The sequence below is a fragment of the Rhincodon typus genome, chromosome 15 (assembly GCF_021869965.1).
Source record: "Rhincodon typus isolate 14 chromosome 15, sRhiTyp1.1, whole genome shotgun sequence".
Classification (NCBI taxonomy): Eukaryota; Metazoa; Chordata; class Chondrichthyes; order Orectolobiformes; family Rhincodontidae; genus Rhincodon; species Rhincodon typus.
Window position 1 is genome coordinate 60,041,595 of NC_063346.1, and position 25,661 is coordinate 60,067,255.

At 41.4% G+C, this 25,661-nt stretch overlaps 1 protein-coding gene across 1 annotated transcript in view; it reads left to right on the forward strand.

The window, feature by feature from the left end:
• Positions 1–25,661, forward strand: part of hydin (HYDIN axonemal central pair apparatus protein) — a 677,137-nt gene that overhangs the window by 541,572 nt on the left and 109,904 nt on the right. The window contains exons 60-65 of the mRNA XM_048605579.1: positions 3,397–3,632; positions 4,110–4,261; positions 9,308–9,494; positions 18,325–18,436; positions 20,196–20,456; positions 25,157–25,302. Of these exons, the coding sequence (XP_048461536.1) occupies positions 3,397–3,632; positions 4,110–4,261; positions 9,308–9,494; positions 18,325–18,436; positions 20,196–20,456; positions 25,157–25,302 (1,094 nt within the window). The remainder of the gene's footprint in view (positions 1–3,396; positions 3,633–4,109; positions 4,262–9,307; positions 9,495–18,324; positions 18,437–20,195; positions 20,457–25,156; positions 25,303–25,661) is intronic.

Consider the following 25,661-nt stretch of genomic DNA (forward strand, 5'->3'; position numbering starts at 1 on the left):
AATGTATGGAATGAGCTGCCAGAGGAAGTGGTGGAGACTGGTATAATTACAACATGTAAAAGGCATCTGGAGGGTATGTGAGTCAGAAGGGTTTAGAGGGATATAGGCCAAATGCTGGCAAGTGGGAATAGATTTATATAGGATATCTGGTCGGCATGGACGAGTTGGACCGAAGACTCTGTTTCTGTGCTGTATATTTCCATGACTATATGCAAGGTGGCCTTGGCTTCTCTGATAGTCCCTAGACCTTTCTGGAAGATTTCTGAGTATTTAATTAGAACTTCGCTCAGGCAGCCATCTTCTAATTGAAAAATGTTCAGCCAATCAAGGTGAATCTCTCACAACCAATCTCGCCTCAACAAGCTTGGGCCTGAGCCTTTTACTAAAATCACTAGTAACTGAACCAGCTGCTTTTCATAAGAGACTGGAACCGAAGGAGTACCCTTAATCTGTTTAGATTCCCCAATCAGATTTTCAGCCAAACTGAGGGCTTGAGCAAACTTAAGGGCTGGAGTCCCAATTGAATTTTGCTGCAAACTGGTCCTGTGATCACTGATATGCCTGCGCCACTATCAACCTCTATTAGAACCGGTTGACCATTTAACCAGGCATTTATTTTGATCGGTTCTGATTTGGATGTTGCTGAGCAACTTAAATGTTCCAAACCAGATGTAGATAGACTTTCCAGGGTATAACCTCTCCTGGATACTGACCTATGAGTTATCTTACTCAGTTTAGGTATAGTAGGTCTCTTTATCCGTCTCGAGTCTGCTTGCCAGTAGCAATTACAATGGCTTGCCAGCCAGGATCCTGAAGAAAACGTTAACCATTTGGCTAAGGCTTGGCTTTGTTTCAGGGTTTTGTTGTAGGCTGACCTGGAGTCCCTCTGATCAGGAAATGTCCTGAGTGAGCTAATGCAATAGCCTACACTCAAGTGGTCTTCCCCAACCTCAGTTGGACTGGCGAGGGTGTCCACTTCCATTGGAATACCCTGCAACTCATGTGCTCCACTTGCTATATTTTCGAATGATAAAGCCTATTTAAAGTCCAGTTGTGCTTCAGCTTGTGGGTGCTCTTGTAATGTTACATCATTAATCCCATATACCAAACAGTTTCTGAGCATCCGTTTAAGGGTTAAACCAATGTCACATGCTTCTGCAAATCATCTTAAGCTAATCAAAAATATTGATACGGATTCCCCTGATTCTTTAATTGCTGAGTAAAAACAATAGCGTCTTTGAACCAAAGGAGGCTTGGGGTCGTAATATTCCTTAACTGAGCCTGTCAATTCTTGAAAGGTTTTAGTATCTGGTGCCTCAGGAAAAGTTAGGTTCCTGATAAGAGAAAAAACTGCAGCTCCACAGGTTGTGAGGAAAATTATTCGTTGCTTTTCATCTGCCACAATGTTGTTTGCCCGGAAATAATAACACATTCTTACCAGAGGTAGTAAGAACTGCCGATGGTGGAGTCTGAGATAACACAGTGTGGAGCTGGAGGAACACAGCAGCTCTCCTGCTCCTCTGATGCTGCCTGTCCGGCTGTGTTCCTCCGGCTCCACACTGTGTTATCTCACATTCTTTCCACATACTGGGCCCAGTCCTTGACAGCAGGGTCGAATGAGTCAACCTTCCCAAACAAAGGCATGAATGTAAGAAATGCTCACTCCAACTCAAATACTACTGCTGTGAGCACGTTTTTCAGGAATATGCTTTTCTCTCAGCACCACTGAAATAACTCCACAGAGGTGGTATCCTGTCACCAATTCACCCTTTATTTACACATGAACAGTCCTTCGCTCTGCTATTGCCTCTTTAGAGTCAGCTCAGAGTCTGTGACACTCCTCGTTCTTTTTGTCAGCAGCAACTGCACTGAGTAAACTGGCTGTGGCCCGCCAGCTGAGAGCCAGTCCCTAGACTGAGATCTTCTGAATCTCCTGTTTGTTTTCTCTTTTTTTTCAGCTCGCAGTCAGTCCTTGAAGTGGGGAGACCCTGAATCCCCTGTTTTCGTTTTTTTTAATATCCCTCACAGGACCACTGCACAGCAGTACTGCTTATATTTTCCCCAGAACACCCATGGTGTGTGTGTATTTGCAGTGACTCAGTAAAGAGACACCATTGTGCAAAAACTTTATTCCATACTTTCCACCACTAGGAAAGCACCCACATGGCCAGTGAAACATTAACAAGCAAAGCTGGATAAGGGCAATGCTTACGTGAAGAAAGTGAAGAGGGAGGGTAGGGATTAAATTAAAGTGGAATTGGAGGGGGAAATAAAGCACTCCACCCTCCCATGATACCCACCTCTCCCTAAAGACCTTGAGAGCACTGATGGGCACTGCATACTCCTTTTCCAAGGACAGCGAGGCTTGAAAATAGCCGCGAAGAAGGGAAGGCAGTCTGCAGAGATAACCCTCCTCCATGGCCCACTGCCTGGACCCATTTATAATCAGCCTGGCCAGGCCCAGGAGCAGACCCACAAGGAGGTCCTCCGATCTGCCCAACCTGATCCACATTGGGTGCCCAAAGATCAGGAGTGTGGGGCTGAAGTGCAACCAAAAACATAGCAAAAGGTTTTTCAAATAATTAAAAAAGCGGTAAAAACACCCACAACCAATATATACATGGTCCATGGACTCCACCGCGCCACAAAATAAACAGTTGGGCTGGGAGTCCATTAATCACCGCAATCTGCGGTTATGCAGGATTGCTACGTGCAACACCCTCCACCCTAGATCCCCAAAGGAACGAACTTACAAAGGCATTGCAGGCGACAAAAAAAGCCAGTGCAGTGGTTCAGGGGAAGGTGCCAACGACAAAGCAGCATTACCTTGGGGGTTATAGGCTTAGGGAGACACAGTACAAGCCAGCCTTGTGCATGTGCACCATACCACCCTGACAGACCAAGGATCACACCACCAATCGCTCCCTTTTGTCACGAAGCACAGAGTAATTCCTCTTGTTCTCTGTCATTCAGAGCTCCCTGACTGAACCAATTTAACAGGCACACCAGGGAACTCATTTTCTCTGAGGGCTACCTGGCTGACCTCATTACAATCATTACTTTGCCAAGTAGCCTTTGCTGTGACCAGTGCACATGTCACATGGAATGAGTAAAAAACAGTTTTTTTTTCATTTTTCTTGCCTTTCTCCTTTGACAAACAAGATAATTTAAAAATATTTACAAGTTTCTTGTGGTCTGCTGAGAAAAGGATTTACATATGAGCTTTCTAAGTTGCAGGTGTGTGCATCTGGGTGTTTGTTGTGTTAAAAAACAGTTTGATTTCTAAATTTCTGAATTGCCTTCTAAAATCTTTCTTATAATGTTTGGTAATCTGTTGCCTGTGTTAAGCTTATGCTTTCTTTGCTGTAGATTCATTGGTGTTCATTGCTTGCCCAGGTATTGTGGTGGATGACATTGCTTCCATCTTTGAGGAGCATCATATTTGCCAGAATATTAATCTCCACCGGTGCCTGCAGTCTATTGGTTGCAGCGGAGTCTATGTGGAGGATGAGAAGAAATACCTTTTCCATAATGTACATGTTGGGGATCAAGCTGAGGCTCGCTTCAAGATTATCAATGGAGGGAAAGTAGCTGCTGATGTGCTCGTATCTGTTAAACCAGTTTCTAATAAAGTAAGTGCATGGTGTAACTCAACAATAATGTATAAACACAGTACACTGTAGCCTATGAGATTACTAGGTATTGTTGCAATTCATTTCACTCTATCTTACCTATGGAGTACTTGATGAAAATACAGTGGGATTTTAAAAGTAAATTCCCCCTAGGCTGGTCTATGGTCACCCTATGTCACAGGATGTGGGTACAGAGTTAGACCCTGAACGTCTCCTGCAGATGGGATGTTGTATGGGGCCTGGGGGCAATTCCAGTTCCACAGCCTCAACTTTGCTTCCCACATCCATTCCACACCTTTCTGGGACACCAAATTCTGTCTCCTTAGCTCGGTTTTCTTTGCAAATGCTGCTGAAGTATTCCATCTTTTGCTGTTTTTATTTCAGATCACTGGCGTCCAGGGACTTTTGCCTAGTCACTACAATTGTACTTTCGATACTAATGTTTGGTTCACTGTTTGTTTTGTTCTGGTTTTTCAGGCTGCTGCTCGCATTACTGATATTTTTGATGTGACACCCACCAGAATGAACATCCCGAGCTATGACCACAAGTTTGTGGTTGTTACATTCACACCTCAGACCATGCAGAATTACCAGTGCATATTCGAAGCTGTTGTGGAGCCAACACCTGGGTATAGCATTAGTCTATGGACATTATATTGTTACAATTGATGGGACAGAGCCACAAATAGATCTGAGATACATAACTTATTAAGAGTAACTAAATTGAGAAAGACATAAAAACTGCAAACAAACTACAGAGGTTAATTTCTATAGACTTCCAAATTGGGAAGATATAATTAAATTTGCGTTGAATCATGATTACGCATACAGGGTGAACTCACTTAAAGCTGGCTTACATTTGTGAAAATCTCAACTTGAAGTAAAATAACTAAAAGTAAAGCGTGATTTTCGACAGAAGTCAATGTTAAAGTCAGAGTTGGGTTCCTGAGGATAATTTTTGCATGGAAACAAATTGAAATACGGTGCCGTACATGTGCAGTACTATGCATTCTGAGCTGAAATAACATGCAAAACAAAACAAGGAAGGCTTCAGTGAAGAAAACAGCCTTCTTGCTTTCAGGGAAGTCTATAGATAAATTCACATTATCGCACAGCAAATATACAAATCCTCCATTATTTTACCTGTAGAGGACAGTAGAGCAGATGCTTGGGTTATACAGGTACCTGAACAGATAACTGTTTAAAAAGGGAATCATGACATTCGGCTGCAGAATACAGACACATTGACGCTAATTCTAGCAGCACACACAGGGACCTCAGTTTGGGTTCCGCCAGGGCCACTCAGCTCCTGACCTCATTACAGCCTTGGTTCAAACATGGACAAAGGAGCTGAATTCCAGTGGTGATGTGAGAGTGACAGCCCTTGACATCAAGGCTGCATTTGACTTGAGTGTGGCATCAAGGAACCCTAGCAAAACTGGAATCAATGGGTATCAGGGGCAACTCTAAATTGGTTGGAGTCACACCTGGCACATTGGAAAATGGTTGTGGTTGTTGGAGGTCAGTCATTTCAGCTCCAGGACATCTCTGCAGGAGTTCCTCAGGGTGCTGCCTTAGGCCCAATCATCTTCAGTTACTTTTTCAATGAACTTCCCTCCGTCATAAGGTCAGGAGTGAGGATGTTCGCCGATGATTGCACAATGTTCACCACCATTCACAACTCCTCAGATACTGAAGCAGACCACGTTGAAATGCAACAAGATCTGGACAATATCCAGGCTTTGGGTAACAAGTGGCAAGTAATATTCGTGCTACACAAATGCCAGGCAATGACCATCACCAATAAGAGACAATCTGACCACTGCCCATTGACATTTAGTGGTGTTATCACCATCTGTTTTCTCCACTAATGGTGTTGCCACCTCTGAATCCCCCACTATCAACATTTTGGGGGTTACCATTGACCAGAAACTCAACTGGACTTGCCACATAAACGCAGTGGCAACAAGAGCAGAGACTAGGAATACTGCGGGAAGTAACTCACCTCCCGTCCACCAAAGCCTGTCCACCATCTACAAGGCACAAGCCAGGAGTGCAGCTCCAACAACACTCAAGAAACTTGACACCATCCAGGACAAAGCAGCCGCTTGCTTGGCACTACATCCACAAGCATCCACTCTCTCCACCACCAACACTCAGTAGCACAAAGTGTACTATCTACAAGATGCAGAAATTCACCAAAGATCCTCAGACAGCACCTACCAAATCCACAAGCACTTCCATCTAGAAGGACAAGGGCAGCAGATACATAGGAACACCAACACCTTTAAGTTCTCCTCCAAGCCACTCACCATCCTAACTTGGAAAATATATCCCTGTTCTTCCATTCTCACTGGGTCAAAATCCTGGAATTCCCTCCCTAATGGTCAACCCACAGCAGGTGGACTGCAGCGGTTCAAGAAGGCAGCTCACCACCACCTTCTCAAGGACAACTGTCCTCCCTCAGCTGATGAATTGATACTCCACTATGTTGAACAACACTTGGAGGAAGCACTGAGGATAGCAAGGGCACAAAGTGTACTCTGAGTGGGAAATTTCAATGGCCACCACCAAGAGTGGGCAATAAATGCTGGCAAGCCAGCAACGCCCACATCCCACAAATGAATAAAAATAAATCTGATAGAATGACATTAGACATAACTAGGAATTAAGTGATGTCAAAACAGTGTATAATGTTTTAAATAAAGAGAAAGGACATAAAGAAACAACTCTTCAGCAAAATTAGTTTTAAAATGGAAGAATTAAAGCTAGGATTCCCTGTATGCTTAGTGAAGTTTGTTTATGTAAATTCTGGGGACTATTTTTGTTCCAAAATGGCATCTGTAAGGCGCAAACACATTGATGCAGGTGTGTCCAGTGCTATCATGAATGGGCTGTTCCCTTGCACAGACAGCATGTACCTCAAGTCTTGACCTCACAGCTGCATCTAACACCTCTCGAATACAGACAGCCGAACATGAGTTCACCCACAATTAAGTCTTCCCATCAACTCCACTAAACGGAATCAGCAACTACCTTCAGGATATCTGCTGATTGATTTTTATTGGCTGTTGCTACCTCTGCAGAAGGGTTTTGTGACTGCTAACTTGAAGTAAGTCCACAGGGAAAGTAATGGCAGGTGCTGAACGAGTTGATTCAGACTTCAGAGGTTCTGCTCAAACAACTTGCTCCAAGATATGGATGCGGTAGTTCGACAAAACATACTGCATCTTTCTCAGAGCTCCTTTAGAAAGATGCATTCCGAAGAAGGTGGGTGAGTGCGTCTTCCCCACTGCCGCTGCCTCAAGGGCAGAGAGGAGGGAGACTTTAGGCTTGCATGAAGGCTCTGACGCCAATCATATCAATAGCCAAGCTTTGTCTAGGTGTTTGAAATTTTTGGTGATGAGACATTCTACTAAATTGACTGTCTATTTAGTAAGCAGCATCCACTATCTCCTTTTCCCACATGTCTCGAGGACGTTATGCATAGAGCATACCCCCAGTTACACCCCATCCCTGACAGTCCTATTTGTCACTCTCCAATAGGCTAGGAGCTCTTATCCAGACACATCGTGTACCTGCTCCAGCTAGACTGATGCACTCCTTTAAGAGTTTCTCACTTCACATAAACTTGGGCCATCTGCTGAGGCATGCAACCAACTAACTGCATATTTCCTGCTGGGTTACATGCTACTGGATTACATTCCATCAAAAGAGCAGACAACCCAAGGTATGCATCCTGCCATTATCAAAAGCAACATACACAGGTCAATCTCATGTTGCAGTCCCTACCCCTGCACAGTTCTGGTCACCTTTTAATAGATAAAGATGTTGAGCCAGAAGTGGATGTTCCCACAATGATAGATCCTGCACCAGGAACCATTGAGCTAGCTTATACTAGAATAGAAGAGACCAAGAGGAGACCTCAGAACGAGTTAAAAATGTGAAGGCATTTGTTATAGTAGATGTAGAGAAATTGTTTCCACTTGCTTTGGGGAGTCCATACAAAGGGGCATTAAAAAAGTCAGATTAAAAGAAACAAATTGTGAGAGATTTCTTTATAGTGAATATTGTGAATATTGAACTCACTGCCAGAGTGGTTTGGACAGTCCATACTGACAATTACTTTGTGGCTTGATTCATAAATGAGGACAGAACCAATGTTTAAATTCTTGCTTCTTACAGTTGAGATTTCTCTGATCCATTTTTGTCCTAATCAGTACCTTTTTAGGTCTGTTGTTTCATGAGTGGCAGTATCTATTTGTAACTTCACCCAAATCAATTGGCCTGGATTTTCCAAAGACCAGATAGCCATTTCTAAAAGTCGATGGGAGTTGGGGACACGAGGACCCTGTGGAATCTCTGACATAACAGACTCCATAGGAATTAGCCAGGAAATTGGACCATTTCCCTTCGTCAGGAACCCTCCAAAATTCTCCATTGAAACAGGAGAATTCAGATGGTTCCTCTGCAGTTAAGGAACCAGTTAGAGAGTAAATAGTTAGATACATAGTCTAACTCCTGAGTAACTATCTGCCTGATCCCCAAATTCCCTCACACACCTTCAAATACACCTCCCTAAGCCCCTTTACATCTTTCACGTTCTGACCTGACAACCCTTTTCTCCTTCTGGGACCTAACATACACCCTTTCCCTCAAGGGACATGACGGTCACTTTCCGACCCAGGGCCAGCACTTATCTCCACCTCGGAAACAGCACCACCGGTCTCACCCTGAGATCCAACAACAGCCCTAGCCTTTCCCTGAACCTCTCCTCTACTGGGTATGATTTGCATTCTCCTGACTATCCTACGCTGTGATCAATCTGTCAGATTTAAAGTACACTTCACATTTCTGAAGGAGCCCTGATCGGAATCTCCTGTCAGAAATGTGAAGCATTTTTTCCCAACTTAAAATGGTCATAGTTGGTAAGCTGACTGTGATTGCCCCTCTCAAGAAATTCTAGGCCATTATTCCAGCCGAGGCTGCAAGCATTGGTTATTTCAAAAACTGATCCTATCCTCATGCAAATCTATGCTTCAACAACTACTGCACAATAATCAGACACAACTTTCACTTTTTCCTGACCTAAAGTATTGTGCTGACTTGTAAACCACCAGGACAAAGAGTATAAATAGCTGCATGAAATGGTTTGAATGGCCTTCTCTGCTGTAGATTTATTTTGATTGCACTCCTATCAATATATCTATATCCAAAGTGTACAATTTGTAGTCTGCTTCCTGAACTGATTTATCAGACCTGCAAAGATCCTGATGATTTACAAATGAGCATAGTAGTCCTAGAATGAAAAAAAGTAAAAGTTGTGCCTGATGCAAACACAAATTGGCGGGAGTGTAGAATCCGTCATTAATCTAATCTGCTCTTGCAGTTTGCACTCATATAAGAAAAATTCGCCCAGGTGAGGTTGCAGATAGATACTGCCAGACTTGAAACAATGGACCTGAAAGTTTACCAATCCATGGAAAAAAGGAGAAATTGCAAAATCTCAACTATAGAAAGCAAAGATCCAAACATTTTTACGTGTATTTTGCAAGATTAGCTTTACAGAATGAATGGGGTTGTATATCCACAAAGTTAAATACATGAATTTGCCATTGCTGTTATACTATTTTCTTTGGGAAAATTGCATTCCTTTCTCACATTTTGTTTTCCAGTGTTCCTAAGTCAAAATCCCTGGTATTTGATATTGTTGGAGATGGGAACCTGCCCCGGATCAATGTCCTGCAGCCAATGTTGCGCAATAAGATAGGGAACCCACTGTTAATCTACTCACGTCTACTGTTAGGTCGAACAGAGAAGCTGCCTGTTGTCCTCAAAAATGATGGTACTTTACCTGCCCAGGTAACATGTGAACCATGTGGTATTATATTCAGTAGTAATGTAGTGGCTTAAGAAGTATCTTCTTTAATTTCAAGAAATTAACTCGAGCAAATTGTTTTCTACTGCAGCAATTATTTTCTTGGTTTCTCACATTAAAGCACAACACTTTCAAATTGCATCCACCTTGTACCCAGTGTGATCAAGGGGATTATGAACAATACCTGTTCAATTTTCTCCCTTCAGATGTTCTTTCAGTGTGTTTGTATGAGGGTGAGGGCAGCAGGGCAAGTGAGCTAACTGATTATGGTATTATGGAATCTGTTCAAGTCAGGAGATAGCAAATTGGAATATAGTGGCAGCAGGGGACAGAATAGTGAGGGGGATTTACACTGTTGTCTCCAGAAAAGAGCACTCAGTTAGAAGGCTGTGCTGCTTGCTCTGTGCCAAAGTTTGAAATATATGCTCAGGGCTGGAGAGAAACATAGAGCTGGGGAGATCCAGTCATAGTTGTTTCTAGTCACCAGTAACATACACAGGCCAAGGAAAAAAGTCTTGCAGAGTCAGCAGGAGGAACTAGTCATCAAATTATGATGTGAATTGTGACCTGAATATCGAAAGGCACATTATATTAAGGCAGCAGAGGGAACTAGGAAAAGGTGGAGGGGTGGCTCTGTTAATTAAGGATGGTATTCACACAATTGTGAAAAAAGGCCTACTTTCAGCAATCAGGGTGTAGAGACGGCTTGGGCAGGGATGAGAAAGGATAGATGCAAGAAGTGGTACATGGGAGTGTTTCACAGGCATCGTAACAGTAACCACATGGTAGGACAAAGTATAAAGGAAAAAAATTACAAGAGCTTGTCAGATAGGTATGGCAATATCATGGAAGATTTTAGCCTACATGTAGATTAGAAAAATCAGGTGAACAAAAGTAGCCTAGATGAGAAATTCATAGAATGTTTCAGGATAGTTTCTTAGGAAAGTATATTCTGCTTATACAGCAGGGGTTATACTAGATCTGGTATCGTACCTTGAGGTAGAATTGATTAATTATGTTATAGTGAAGGTTCCTTTAGGCAGAAAGAACCATAGTGTTATTAAAATTTGCAATGAGTTGGGGGGGGACAGAAGCGTGGGCACAAAACCCATATTTTAAACATAAATGAAGGCAATTATGATGGCAAACATTTTCACATAGATAATAATTCATATCTGGAATGAACTGCCAGAGGAAGTGAGATAACAAGGTGTAGAGCTGGATGAACACAGCAGGCCAAACAGCATCATAGGAGCAGGAAGGCTGATGAAGGGTCTAGGCCCGAAACGTCAGCATTCCTGCTCCTACGATGCTGCTTGGCCTGCTGTGTTCATCCAGCTCTACACCTTGTTATCTCAGATTCTCCAGCATCTGCAGTTCCTGCTATCTCTGCCAGAGGAAGTGGTAGGTGCAGGTACAGTTACATTTAAAAGACATTTGGACAGATACGTAAATAGGAAAAGTTTAGAGAGATCAAATCCAGGCAAATGGGACTAGTTTAGTTTGGGAAACTTGATTGGCATTGATGAGTTGGATCGAATGGTCCGTTTCCATGCCATGCGACCCTATGACTCTAGCTAGCTAAAATGAGCTGGCAAATGGAGCTAAGGGATAGGTCAATGGAAATGCAGTGATAGGCATTTAAGGGAATATCTTAGAATACAAAAATGGATACATTCTAACGAATACAGAAAATTCCAAATAGTGTTTCTATCGACAATAGTTAATTAAAAAAGAGAATATCCATTTAAAAGGAAAAGCACATAATTACACAGAAGTGGCAAGTCAGAAGATCGGACGAAATACGAAAATCAGCAAATAAATACTAAAAATGAATGTGATGATGGTTCATGATTATCAGTATTTGGAAACTTGAATTCTAGAGAGATACCTTTAAATCTAAATTGTTTTTCTATTTTGTGTGGGTTTGGAAAAGAAACACTTTTCATTTTTGAATTCTGTGTGGTCCCGAGGTGTCTGGAAATTAGTTTACTTGCATTTAAATTGGGCTTTTAAAAATCCTTGTACTAAGTATTTCAATGCTCTAGGAAACAACGAGTAAAAAAGAAGAAAAGGGACTGTTGTCCAGCAGCAAGGTGCCCTATGACACTGAGAGACAGAGGCAGAAACTAATTCTATTAGAAAGAAAGAATCATCCAGTAGGTTTCTTCAGTGAATGTGCAGGTTTCTGTCAGACAGAACAGATCTCTGGCAGCAAGGTGCTGTTACCTTAGCAGTTTTCAAAGCAATTTGAAGAGACAGGTAGTCCTGAGTCACTTATTGCCAGTAAGAAAAAGCTCCAGAACAGAATACTGTGGAAGAAATGTTTAAGGAATCTATGTTAAGAAGTAAATGTGTTAGCACTTTGCTTAAGGGTCTCATGAGGAGACATGAATGAAAGAAGATTGCATTGAGTGCATGTAGAGGTTTGCTGGAAAGAAACCAGTTGTACCCATGACAACTGAACAAGGGAGCTGTAGCGTGGAAATGTGACAAGGTTTGTCTGTCTGTAAGGTTGTTGTGAAGGTAAAACGGTTATATCCTTACTTCTGATATTTATCGTAAGGCCATTTCAAGTAGTTTTATACTATGTAAAATGGTGTTTTCCTTTTTGTGTGTAATAAACTTTGATACTTCTTCTTTAAAAATACTTTGGTAGTTTCTTGTGAAAATATCAATGACTGACCACCACGGTAGCCAAATTAGTCAAACAGTCATACAGCTTGGAAACAAATCCTTTGGTCCAACCCGTTCATGCTGATCAAGTTTCCCAAACTAAGCTAGTCCTACTTGCCTTCGCTTGGCCTGTATCCCTCTAAACCTTCCCTAATCATGTACCTGTCCAAATGTATTTTAAATGTTGTAACATACTTGCATCTACAACTTCTGGTCTATCAAAACAGGTTTCACTTTGGGATCAGACCTGTCCGGTATGACCATTAACTGGAATCATAACAGTTACTTAAGAGGGAAAAATTAGAGTACAAGAAAATGTGACAAGGGAGAGATAAAACATAATTACAACTTTTAAAAAACAAAATAGGTTAACGAAATGAAATTAATTCGAGGGAATAAATAATGGAAAACATTGAGTTGACAGATGAACAGTTCATAGAGTCATAGAGTAATACAGTATGGAAACAGGCCCTTTGGCCCAAACTGTGGTGCCCACTCAGCTAGTTCTAATTGCCCATATCCCTGCAAACCCTTCTCATCCATGTACCTATCCAAATGTTTTTTAAATGTTGCTATTGTACCTTCCTCAACCACTTTCTTCAGCAGCCCATTCCATATACGCACCACTCTCTACGTGAAGAAGTTGCCCCTCAGGTCCTTCTTAAATCTTTCCCCTCTCACCTTAAACCTATGCCTTCCAGTTTTCAATTCCCCTTCCCTGGGAAAAGACTATATGCATTCGTCCTATCTATGCTCCTCATGATGGTCGTACACGTCAATAAGGTCACCCCTCATTCTCCTATGTTCCGAGGAATAAAGTCCTATTCTGGCCAACCTCTCTCTATAACTCAGGCCTACTAGTCCTGGCAACATCCTCGTAAATCTTCTTTACACACTTTCCAATTTAACTATGTCTTTCCTATAATAAGGTGACCAAAATTGTACACAATACTCCAAATGCGGCCTCACCAATGACTTACACAACTGAAACATAATGACCTAATTCCTATACTCAATGACTCAACCGATGAAGGCCAGCGTGCTAAATGCCTTCTTCACCACCCTGTCCACTTGTGACGCTGCTTTCAACAAACTATGTACTAGTATTCCTAGGTCCCTCTGTTCCACAACACTCCTCAGGACCTTATCATTAACTCTTTAAGTTCTACCTTAGTTTGACTTTCCAAAGTGCAACACCTCACACTTATCTGTATTGAACTGCATTTTCCAATCCTCAGCCCACTTCCTCATCTGATCAAAAACCCTCTGTAATTTTTGATAACCTTCTTCGCTATCAATGATACCTCCTAATTTTGTATTATCTGCAAACTCACTAATCATGCCTTGTACATTCACATGCAGATCATTTACATAAAATAACAAATAACAAAAGTCCCAGCACTGACCCCTGTGGCACACCACTAGTCACAGGCCTTCAGTCCGAGAAACAACCTTCAACCATCACCCTCTGCTTCCTACCATCGAGCCAATGAGCTAGTTCTCCCTGGATTCCATGTGACCTAACTTTCATCTCTAGCCTGCCATGCAGGACCTTGTAAAAGGCCTTACTAAAGTCCATACAGACAACATCCACTGCCCTACCCTCAACCATCCTCTTGGTTACCTCTTTGTAAAACTCTAACAGATTTGTCAGCATGACTTCTCATGCACAAATCCATGCTGACTATCCCTAATCAGACCTTGATTTTCCAAATATTGGTTGATCCTGTCCCTTAGTATCCTCTCCAATAACTTATCAGGCTCACCGGCCTGTAGTTCCCTGGCTTATCTTTGCTATCTTTCTTAAACAATAGAACAACATTAGCCACCTGCCAGTCTTTTAGAACTTCACCAGTGGCTAAAGATGAAGCAAAAATCTCTGCAAGGGCCTCTGCAATTCCTTCCCTAGTCTCCCATATGTCCAAGGATGGACTTGATCAGGTCCAGGGGATTTATCCACCTTCTAAGGCTGCAAACACCTTCTGTCTGGCAATGTATATGCAATCCAAAACATCCCCACTTGTTTCCCTTATTTCCTTAGCATCCATGATTCTCTCCTCAGTAAACCCTGAGGAGAAATGTTCATTAACAATCTCCCCCGTCTCCTGTGGCTCCACACATAGATGGCCATGCTGATCTTTAAGGGGTCCTATTCTCTCCCTAGCCACCCTTTTACTTTTAATATAGCTATAGAACCTCTTGTGATTATCATTAAGCTTATCTGCCAGATCAATCTCATCCCCTCTTTTGCTCTTCTGATTTCCCTCATAAGTGTGCTCCTCAACTTTTTATAGTCATCTAGAGATTCAGTTGATAGCTTAAACCCAATGTATGCCTCTTTCTTTTTCCTGATCAAAGCCTCAATATCCCTCATCAGTGGTATTTTGCTTCAGGATTCACTTTAGAGAATAGCGGTAATATCCTAGAAATAGCTGTAAATTAGGAAATGAAAGGAGTAGAGAAATGCAAGAAAATTACTATCATGAGGTGAGTGGGACTAAGCAAATTGTTGAAGCTATAAACGTACAAAAAAAGACATGGCTAGTGAGATAGTTAATGTGTTTTTTTTTCCCAAACTCCCTATATTTAGGGAGGATTCCTTTCGATTGGAAAAATTGTGAAAGCAGTTCCTTTATTCAAAAAGCAAGTTAGACAGAAGCAGGAAATTGTAAGTTCTATAATTTTATAGAGAAAATGCTAGAAGCTATTATTAAAGACATTTAAAGGTAATCAGGCTGAGCCAATATGGTTTTGTGAAAAGGAAATCTTGTTTAACCAAATTATTGGAGTTTTTTGAGAAAGTTACATGTGCTTTAAGTAAAGAAGTACTGTACAAGGATTTCCAGAAAGCATGTGATAAGTTGCTACATCAAAGATTATTACAAGAAAGAACAGTGTTTGGTATAAGAGGTAATATATTGGCACTGATAGAAGATTGGCTAGTTGATAGGAAACAAAGAACAGACATAAATATGTAACTTTTTAAGCTGGCAAGATGTAATGAGTGGTATGCCATAGGAATCAGTCAGGGGCTTCAACCTTGTACGGTTTGTACAAATGACTTGAATGAAGGCTTGGAAGGTACGTTTGTCAAATTTACTGATGACGCAAAGATATGTAAGAAACTAAGTTGCAATGAAGACATAAGGAGGCTCCAAAGGGAGTCAGATAGTTAAGTGAATTGGCAAAGATGTGGCAAATGGAGTAAAATACACAAAATGTAAATTATCCTTGTTGACGGGAGAATAAGAAATAAGCATGTTAGCTAACTGGTGAAAGATTGCAGAGTTCTGAGACATAGAGGCACCTGTGAGTCCTTGTGCATGATTCACAAAAGGTTAGAATACAAGCACAGCAAGTAATTAGGAAGGCTAAAAAAATGCAACGTTTTATTCTGAGGGGCATGGAATACAGAAGTAGGGAGCATTATGCTTCAGTTGTGGGTCATGGGCAAGCCCACACCTGGAGTACTGTGCTCTGTATTGTCTCCTTCTTTAAGGAAGAATGCAAATGTATTGGATGTGGTTCAGAGAAGGTTTACTAGACTAATACCTGGATTACGTAATTTGTCTTATTTATGACAAAGGGCTAGACTTGTGACTGCTAGTGTTTAGAAGCCTAAGAGATGATTGCAACATACAAGATCTTGAGGAGGTCTGCACAGAGTGCTTATGGAAAGGATGTGCCCCTGGGTAGGAAAATCAGGGGTCACTATTTAAAAATAAAGATCACCCATTTAAGACAGAGTTATTTTCTCACAGGAGATTGAGCATCTTTGAAACTGTCTTTCTGAGAAGATGGTCGAAGCAAAGTCTTTGAGTATTTTAAGGCAGAGGTAGATTGATTCTTGTGAAGTATGCAGATGAAAAGTTAACCCAGCAGGTAGACTGGAGCATGGAATAATCAGATCAGCCATATTTTATTGAATGGCAGGATCAACGATCAGAGTGGCCTACTCCTGCCTTTAACTTGTATGTTCCTATGTTCATCCTCCAATGGATTCCATCCAGTCCTGGGGGCTTACCAACTTTAATTGCAGTAATCCTTTGAAATAACCCTTTATTAATTTTAACCCTTTTTCATTCTTGTACCTGAGGTAACTAATACTTGTCTAATACTCTAGTGAGAAACCATAGGTTTGATTAAGAGATCCTGATGGGATTAACTGTAGATCTACATTACCAAAAATAATTGCCACCATATCAAATTTTATTTGTGGCTTTTTTCACAGAGTATTACACAACAAGCCTAGATATCTTGGCAAAGGACTCCATGGGCAGGATTTAACCTGCAAGCTTCTGATCTCCTTGTCAGTTTACAGTGCAGGTTCGAAGCTTGTACTACATGGGGAACAACTATTGATCCACAAATTGCCCATTTAGTGGGTCAGAAGTCATAACAATTGGAAGAAGTCCATTTGGCTCATTGAACCTTCTATGCTAAAGCGAAGAAAAAAGACTTATGAGACATGATTTGCTACAGGTACAGAGGATTTCCAAGTGTGCCTGAAGCATTATGCCTCCTGTCTGATACCAGAAGGCAACCTCCAGGTAGTCACCCTGCTCCCCCACCTCTAAAAACCTGGAGATAGAGTGGAAAATCTCATTTAGCCAGCAATAATACCCATAAAATTAATTGGACACCAACCCACTTGCGGGCAAGTAGCCTTGCAGATACCCCACTTTCCCTCAGGCTGAATTTTTAAGCCCAATGCGCTAATGAAATTGATATTTTGTATGGAACTGTGCAAGTGACCTTAAGGTGTTATCGCCAAACCTAACACCTTTACATTCCTTAAATTTGAATCAATCACTGCTCAGTGAGTCAAGATAATCTATTAATCAGTGAAGAAGAGAAACAAGTGCAGAAATTACTGCAGAAACTCACCAGGTTTGGCAGCATCTGTAGAAATGGACTTGAAACGTTAACTCTGTTTTCTCTCCACAGATGCTCCAGAACCTGTTGAATTTCTCCAGCAATTTCTGTTTTTGTTTCAGATCTTCAGCAGTTCCTTGCTTATTTTAGTGACGAAGGGACTCTAGGGAGCCTAATAATTGTGTACTTCTACACACAGAAACATACATTGCACATCAATAACTGTTTGGACATGTTATGAAATCACCTTCATAGCCATCACATTTTGAAGTGGGTTTTGAGCCTAGACTTTTTGGTTCAGGTCAAAAATCACACGACACCAGATTATAGTCCAACCGGTTTAGGAAAGGGGCACCATCACTGAGCCACAGGGTGAACACAAGTCAGTGTCTGTTATTGTTGATATACAGTTAACACCCTTGATTTCTGCCGTATCTGAAAATTAGTGGCACATACCAGTGGGAATTAAATTGAGGGATTGAATCTGTTTATTTCTTCTGAAAGAATGAGTCGATTTAATAGGGTATGGAAAACTTGTCAGGGAGGATTGTGCTTTTGCTTCTACAATATATTTCCAATCCTTTTCACGCAGAGTCAAAATGCATGGTTAGTTATGGTTGTTTTTGACTGGCTCAGACACAATAGGTCAAAGGACCTTTTTTCTGTTCTGTAGATCTCTATGACTCCATGCGTATAGATCACCAAAGTGTTAACCAGAGAGATTGCTGAGGCTTTAGAAAGTGAGCCATCAGGCATTTTTACTGCTTGTTTGAGTTACTAAACAACAGTTTTTAGAATTTTCAGCCAACGACTGCATACTTTTTTTTCAGCGATGTCCTGAGGGCCCAATTCCTCATGGACAGTCGATTACATATAAATGGATGTTGGCAAAACTGGATAAGGAAGTAAATTAGATTATTAACCTGTCATTTGTATTCCTCTTCCCTTGATGGAATCTGCCCTTGAAATTGAACATATCTGGCGTTGTACATTTGTACTTAAGATAAAAATATTTTGGGAATTATCACAGAGTGTAATTCTTCTACAAGACAACAAGAGCGAGAATGACCTCATATTAGTTTCCTCATTGCTTTCTGAAATGTGTATCCATATTATTTCCTCTGTCAAAAATAAGTCCATTGGTGCCTATGGGTTAATTTGAAGGAAGAGCAATTTAACAATCGCAAATACATTCATATCAGAGTTTGTCAATCACTTACCTTAACACAATTAATCTATCAACTTTGTGTTTTCTCTTGATAGGTGTCTGTCAATATCTCTGATGACTATGGAGTGTTTTCTCTGAAGGAATGTATTGGAACCGTATGTGTCTATCCTAAACGCCACTATATTCGAGAACAGAATCCGGAAAAAGGTAACAAACAGAAAGTGAGCTGCTTACAGGGGCAATACTTTTTTACATAGGGAACAGAACAAGCCAGATTAATTGAAATATGCAGATTATAAATTTAGATTGGTTCAATTTAGGCATGGCACGAATGTTAAGTTAATTGGTTAAATTTAGACATGACATGAATGTTAAGTTAATCTATAATGGATAAGGGTGTTTGATATAGTTGGGACAGATATGTAATTGATGTTGTTCGGGTCAGGGATGGATGGTGGTCAAGTCAGCGGAGGATTCTGTTTGGGATGGGTTGAAGCTGTTTGTTGTTATTTATTCATTTAGTCATTCTCATTCTCATGTACAAGTACTGGTCTGAAATGTGAATGCTAGTGTCAAACATAACCCTTCGCTCCACAGCAAGGACACTTAGGTAGAAATAAAATTTTGCATTTCTGCTGAGATTTCTTCACCAATTTCCTCACTGAGCAATAAAATTGAACAAACAAATTATGATGCCAGCCCAGGGATCCCTCTCCTGCTGGATATGCTGGCATTGCAAGAAGTCTTACTAAGTATGCATTAAGGGGAAGGCGATGGCTTAGTGATATTACCACTCGACTATTAATACAGAAACTCAGCTACTGTCCTGGGAACCTGGGTTCAAATCCATCATGGATTTTGAATTCAATTGAAAAGAAACCTGGAATTAAGAATCTACTGATGATCATGAAACCATTATCAGTTGTTAGAAAAAAACCCATCTGTTTCACTAATGCCCTTCAGGGAAGAAAACCTGCTATCCTCACCTGGTCTGGCCTACATGTGACTCCAGACCCACAGCAATATGGTTGACTCTCAACTCCTCTTTGAAATGGCCTAGCAAGCCACTCAGTTCTGCCAATCGCTCCAAAGTCTCGAAGAAATGAAACTGGACAAATTGCATGACATCAACCTAGGCACCAGAAAAGAGTAACAGAAACAGCCCCATCAACCCTGTAAAGTCCTCCTCACTAACATCTGGGGGCCAGTACCAAAACTGGAAGAGCTGTTTCACAGTTACTCACATCACACCTTACACGCAAGGTAAAAAAATCTTACTGTACAGACAATGTCCCAAACACCAAAACATTGAGTATAGGAATTGGGATGTTATGTTGTGGCTGTACAGGATGTTAGTGAGGCCGCTTTTAAAATACTGCAAATATTCTGGTCGCCCTTCTATAAGAAAGATGTTCTTAAACTTGAGAGGGTGCAGAAAAGATTTACAAGAATGTTGCTGGGACTGGAGGATTTGAGTTATAGGTCAAGTCTAAATAGACTGAGGCTTTTTTTGCTGGAGTGTTGGAGGCTGAAGGGAGACCTTATAGACGTTTATAAAATCATGAGAGACATGGATAGGGTGAATAGCCAACATGTTTTTGAGTCCAAAACTAGAGGGCATAGGTTTAAGATGACAGGGAAAGATTTAAAAAGGACTTGAGGAGTAACGTTTTCACACAGAGGGTGATGCGTGTATGGACAAGCTGCCAGAGGAATACAATCACAACATTTAAATGGATACATGAATTGGAAGGTTTAAAGGGATATGGAGCAAATTCTGGCAAATGGGACTAGGCAGATTGAGATGTCTGGTCGGGGCGGACAAGTTGGACTGTTTCCATGCTGTAGGACTCTGTGACTGTATGATTCTCCCCATTTTATTAGTTCAAATTTCAATGGATAATTTTGTATTACTTTTAAAATGGTTATCAAAGTAAAACTACACTTTATTTTATCTTACACACAGTAAAGGAAAGTTGCATGCTCACTATCAAGCTCAACAGTGGAGAGGAGGCAAAGTTTGATGTCTCCTTCCAACCAACCCTAGCTCAACGCCTTGATGGAGCACTGTACTTGACAGTGCTCAACAACCAGTTCGAGGACACCATTATACGATTAATTGGTGAAGGTTTTCAGGACGATATCACATTTGACAACATCCATGGACTCGGACAAACTAGCTCGGTGGAAAGCTTTACAAACCTTCTGGAGGAGAAAGACATTAAAGGTGAGGACTATGTGCAATTTTGTTGCATTGGAAGGTGTGAATTCGAGACGCAAATCATGGAAATGTAGAGCACCAAAGGAGGTCACTCGGTCCATCATATCTGGAGTAGCCAGTTCAATGCATATCCAAATATTTTTTAACCTTTCTGTCTTTACCACCCTTCTAGGCAATGAGTTATAGATCCCACCATCCTCTGGGTGAAAATATTTATCTTCAACTTTCCTCTAATCCTTTTGTCAATTACAGTAATTCCATGGCCCCAGTTATTGATTTTCAGCTAAGGAAAGGTCAGGCTCATGGTGTTTGGCGGCAGTATACCGCTCCTGATTTATATTGGGACAGAGCTTGTCATCTCGGGGTGCTGCTTGATCATGTTTCCCCTATAATGGGGTGGCTCAGTGGTTAGCACTGCAGCCTCATGGCATCAGGGACCCGGGTTCGATTCCAGCGTCAGGCAACTGTCTGTGTGACGTTTGCACATTCTCCCCATGTCTGCATGGGTCTCCTCCAGGTGCTCCGGTTTCTTCCCACATTCAGGTTAGGTTGGCTGTGCTAAATTGTCCATAGTGTTTAAGGATAGGGTAGGGGTTGGGTCTGGATGGGATGCTCTTCAGAGGGTCAGTGTGGACTCAGTGGGCCAAATGGCCTGCTTCCACACTGTAGGGATTCTATGAAATGGAATCCTTCCTATTCGCTCTTTGCAAATTCCTCAATATTTTATTTACCTCAATTAAATTTCTCTTCAGACACTTGGATCTAAAGTAAATCCCCACCCCCCAACTTATCTGGCTTTTCCTTGCAGCAAAATTTCTCCATTCCTGCCAACATCATTGGAAATCTCCTCTGTAACGTTTCTTGTATAATCAGATACTGCCTGTCGTGCTGGGGACAGATTGTACACCGTCCTGTAGCTGGGATATAGCTAGTATTTTCTCCCTGCTCAGGTATCCTATGAATCAGCCAATAAAAGGAAGCAATCTCAATGTCTTCTTAAACACCTTATCTACATGTTGTGCTACTTTCAGAGATTGTATGAACAAAGACTGTTAGAGCCCTATCTTCTTCTAAGTGTCTCTATATTCTACTCATTCCTGTGCAATTGGTCCACCTGAATTGTTGGGACGTGGTTGTGGTTTAGCTTCCCAGATGAACCATCCTATTCATATGAATTGAACACCACATCATTACATTGACTTTTATTGAATACGTCAGTGATTTCACTAGTATTTCATTACAGCAATATTCTACGGAGTTTGATTAAATTTATTCCTCAGAATACCAGTCACTGGTTACTTAATACAAAATCACTCTGTGAGATTGCTGTTCTGCTCCATTTTTGTGGTGTACCAAAATCACCAACCTGACTTTGAAGTGGATGTTAACACAAGCATTTAAAGTTCCTGAAATTTGATTGAATAATCTCACTTGCCTTTAGCTTCAACAATTTTCAAAAAGCTTGACACCATCCTTGAAAGGGCAAAACAACCTTCTTGATTGGCACCCTATTCAATACTTTAAATATTTAGTCACCTCACTGCTGGTACACACTGGTAGCATCTATGACCTGTACTGCAGCAACAAGACTCCTTTGACTGCTCCATCCAATTCCATGAGCTCCACTGGATAGAAGGATATGCAGTAGATATGTAGGAACACTACTACCTGCAAGTTCTCCTCCACACCACTCACCATTCTAATTTGGAAATAATCACTGTTCCTTCACAAAACAAGTTCTAGGTCAAAAGCCTAGAACTTCCTCCCTAATATGAATATACCTGTTTTACAGACCAATATCCTTCTGTTGAATTAGGCAGCAAAAGATTTTTGAAGATTTACAAGTGCTTTATTGTAAACGTATAGTTTAGCACAAGTACCAGTTTCTACTTTTCCCTTTTGGACCCTTTTCCTATCCAGAAGACCATACCCCATTAGGGAAGAACCCAACTTTTTTTATTTTAATAAACCTACCATTAATTTATCTAATCACTTAGTCAATAATTAATAAATTGACTTCACCCAGTGATGGAACAGTGCTCCGAAAGCTTGTGATTTTAAATAAACCTGTTGGACTATAACCTGGTATCATTGATTTCTGACTTTGACTACCTACAGTGGCATTGTGACACTAATAAAAATCAGAAAGGTGGGTGTAGTGATTGTAACAAGGTTAGCCAGCTGGACATCATAGAATATGAGCTCCCTGTTAATCTGGTCCAGTCAGGGAGCCCTAGCTGACATGTAAAAAGAGGAGCATTAGAGATTCTGGTACTCTGATATCTGGCTCTGAAGAGGCAGTACTAAAGTCAAGGACTGTCATGTATAAGTAAAGGGTGACTTGGTGACAGGATACCGGCCTCTGTGGAGTTATTTCATCGGGGAAAGAACCTAGCTCTTTTCAACCACTGTATCAACCAAATAAATAAGTTACAATCACTCCCCTCCAGGGCAGTGCAGCGATAACATAAAAGGAAAGTTGGGAAAAGATGGAGGGGACTAAATCAAAATGGAATTCCTGTTGGACATAATGTACCCCAGCCCGTGCGCTTTGAAAGCTTTGACTGGTGCTAATGGACATAGTTAGTCCTTTCTCCAGGGATACACGGGCATGGATGTAAACACTGAAATAGGGACAAGCAGTTGAGAACTATGACCTCCTCCATGGCCTGCAGCCTGAAACTGTTGATGACCGCATTAACCAAGCCTAGGAGTAGCCCATAATGCAGTCCTCTGACTGGTCTACCCCCAACATCAGGAGTTGGGGGAGCTAAAGTGAAACCAAAAGAATAAGAAAAGATTATTTAAATAATCAAATGGGGGGGGTGGGGTGGGGGTGCAACTACCCATAACCAATATATACATGATCCACAGACTCCACAGTGAGCCCAGCTCTTTTGTTTAACTTAACCTGTTCAGAGATATTTTGCAAGATTCTGGAATAGATAGAACTTGAACCCATGCCTCCTGGTTCAGAGATAGGGACACTACCATGGTGCCACACATCCAATTACCATTATCTGGTCTCAATCAACTCCGGAACTGTTCTGGTTTACCCTTGAGAGCGTGTTCAAGTCTCTCTTACTCCAGAGATGTTTTCTGACATCTCCAAACAGCTTGGCTAGAAAGTACTTTCTGGTTTATCCTGAAACAGCCCTGACTTTCTAACACTGACAGATGGGCTGCAGAGATCCAAGAAGAAGGCTCAAAGGCAACTGCAAATAGATAGTAAATGTTGGCCTTGCCAGTGACGCTTACTCCCCACAAACCAAGTGAAAAAAGTTGGGATTTCCGAGTACGCTTTTGCAGGTGCCAGTATAACTTTAGTTTTGTAGGATTCAATGGACATCAAATTCCCAAAAGCTCATCATCAGAAAATTGCACTTCTGCACGTGATGATTTTTTTCACCCTTTCCAAATAGATTTTCTTCACCCTTTCCAAATAGATTTTCTTTGTCCACTTTAAAACCTCACTTCTATCAGCAATCCAAATTCATCCGAGCTAAAGTGTGATTTGGAATACTTTGCCACAGGATAGAAAACAAAGTCTTTTAACAGTGAGGTACAGACTGACCTGTGTACGACCATCATACTTTCCTGATCATAAGTGTGTCAAGCTTCAGGAGATGTGCACTGGATCTTGGATCCTAATGCAGTCTGAGCATTAAAGAGCACTGTTGAACTCAGTACCCAAATTACCCTGACATTGCACAGTTGATCTGTTCATCCATATTGTTCCCTGTTCCTTGGATGGAATTTGATCTGGTGGTTACATAAGCAGCAAAGATGTTGCTTAATGGATTTCCAGATTCATGGGCTCCATGGATTTTAATATAGCTGCCATGCATACTTTCCTAAAATTGCAGTTCATTTGCTCACTTTGAGTGTGAGCTGTCCTGAGCCCTTGTCAGAAGTTGTTTCACTGGACATCCGTATTCCTTAGATCGTTTTAAATGTGTAAGGGTAGGATCAAGGAAGGTCATGTAGTTAACGTATATATTGAGCATGCTTCCCACAATTTGGTCCAGAAAGGGCCATTGTCAAAGCGAAGAAGTGAATTGGCCTTAATAAATGACATGAGAGAACCCAGACCACAATCCTCATTGCTGCCTGGCCTGAACAGAAAAGTCTTCCTCTTTCTCTGGCACTGCAGCCTGATTTTAGAATCCTTTTACAGCTTCCATCAAGCCGGAAAGCAAGGAGGTAGATTAGTAAACTAGGGCAACATGCCATTGATGATGAAGACCCCATGATTTTACAATACAGACGGTGGAGAATGCAGCAGAAATGCTGCCTAACAGTAGTCCATTTGAAGTCCTTAATTATGATATGCCCTGTCTGCCAAGGAGCCCTCATCCACTGACTTTCTAGGACGTGATAAAATCTACCTTAATCTTATTCACCCGCTTTTGATTATAGTTGTGCTTTACATGTCATCCGTGCCTCAGTGACTTACTTTTACTTCCCTGTCAGAGAGTTGAACTATAATCAATGCTGACACATCAGTGCATTATCATATCTTGGTTAACACATTTCAGTTTAAACAGCTGAATTCAACCTTGTGCCAAGAGCTGCCTAATTATTGACCCAATAATTCAGGTAAGTCTGCCTTGTCTTTGTGAATGTCTCTAACATGTGTGGCTCTCAGCAGTGTGGTTGTAGGATAAAGGAAGACATATAGCTGTTTTAATGGTTTTCCATTCCAGCCACACATTTGGAGCATATTGAATTTGGAGATTGCCATATTGGCAAGCCATATCTGGTGACCTTCACAATGACCAATCGAAGTGCAGCAGACATCATACGATTTGAATGGATTTCAGACATCAGCGAGTTCAACATCTCTCCACAGGTAATTGAAAGAACACCCCCCCCCCCCCCCCCCCCCCACCCAAATCACTGCCCCATTATTCCTCATACCATAATAATAACAGCACTAGAAATCAGGAAGAGTATCTCAAATGTAGGAGAGAGGCCTAGGCCGGACTAAGGAAGGCTCAGAGGAAGCATGAAGAAAGGAAGGCAGGCTGCGATAAAACAAATTGTAAAATGTTCTTCAAACATACTAATAGTAAAATGATTCACGAAGGATAGAGTGGGCCCATAAGGAATGAGCAGGGCAAGCTGCTCACAGAAGCAAAGGGTTTGGCAGTGGCACTAAGTACTTTGCTTCTGTAGTGATTGCAATGAGATCAGCCAGGTAGACCTCAC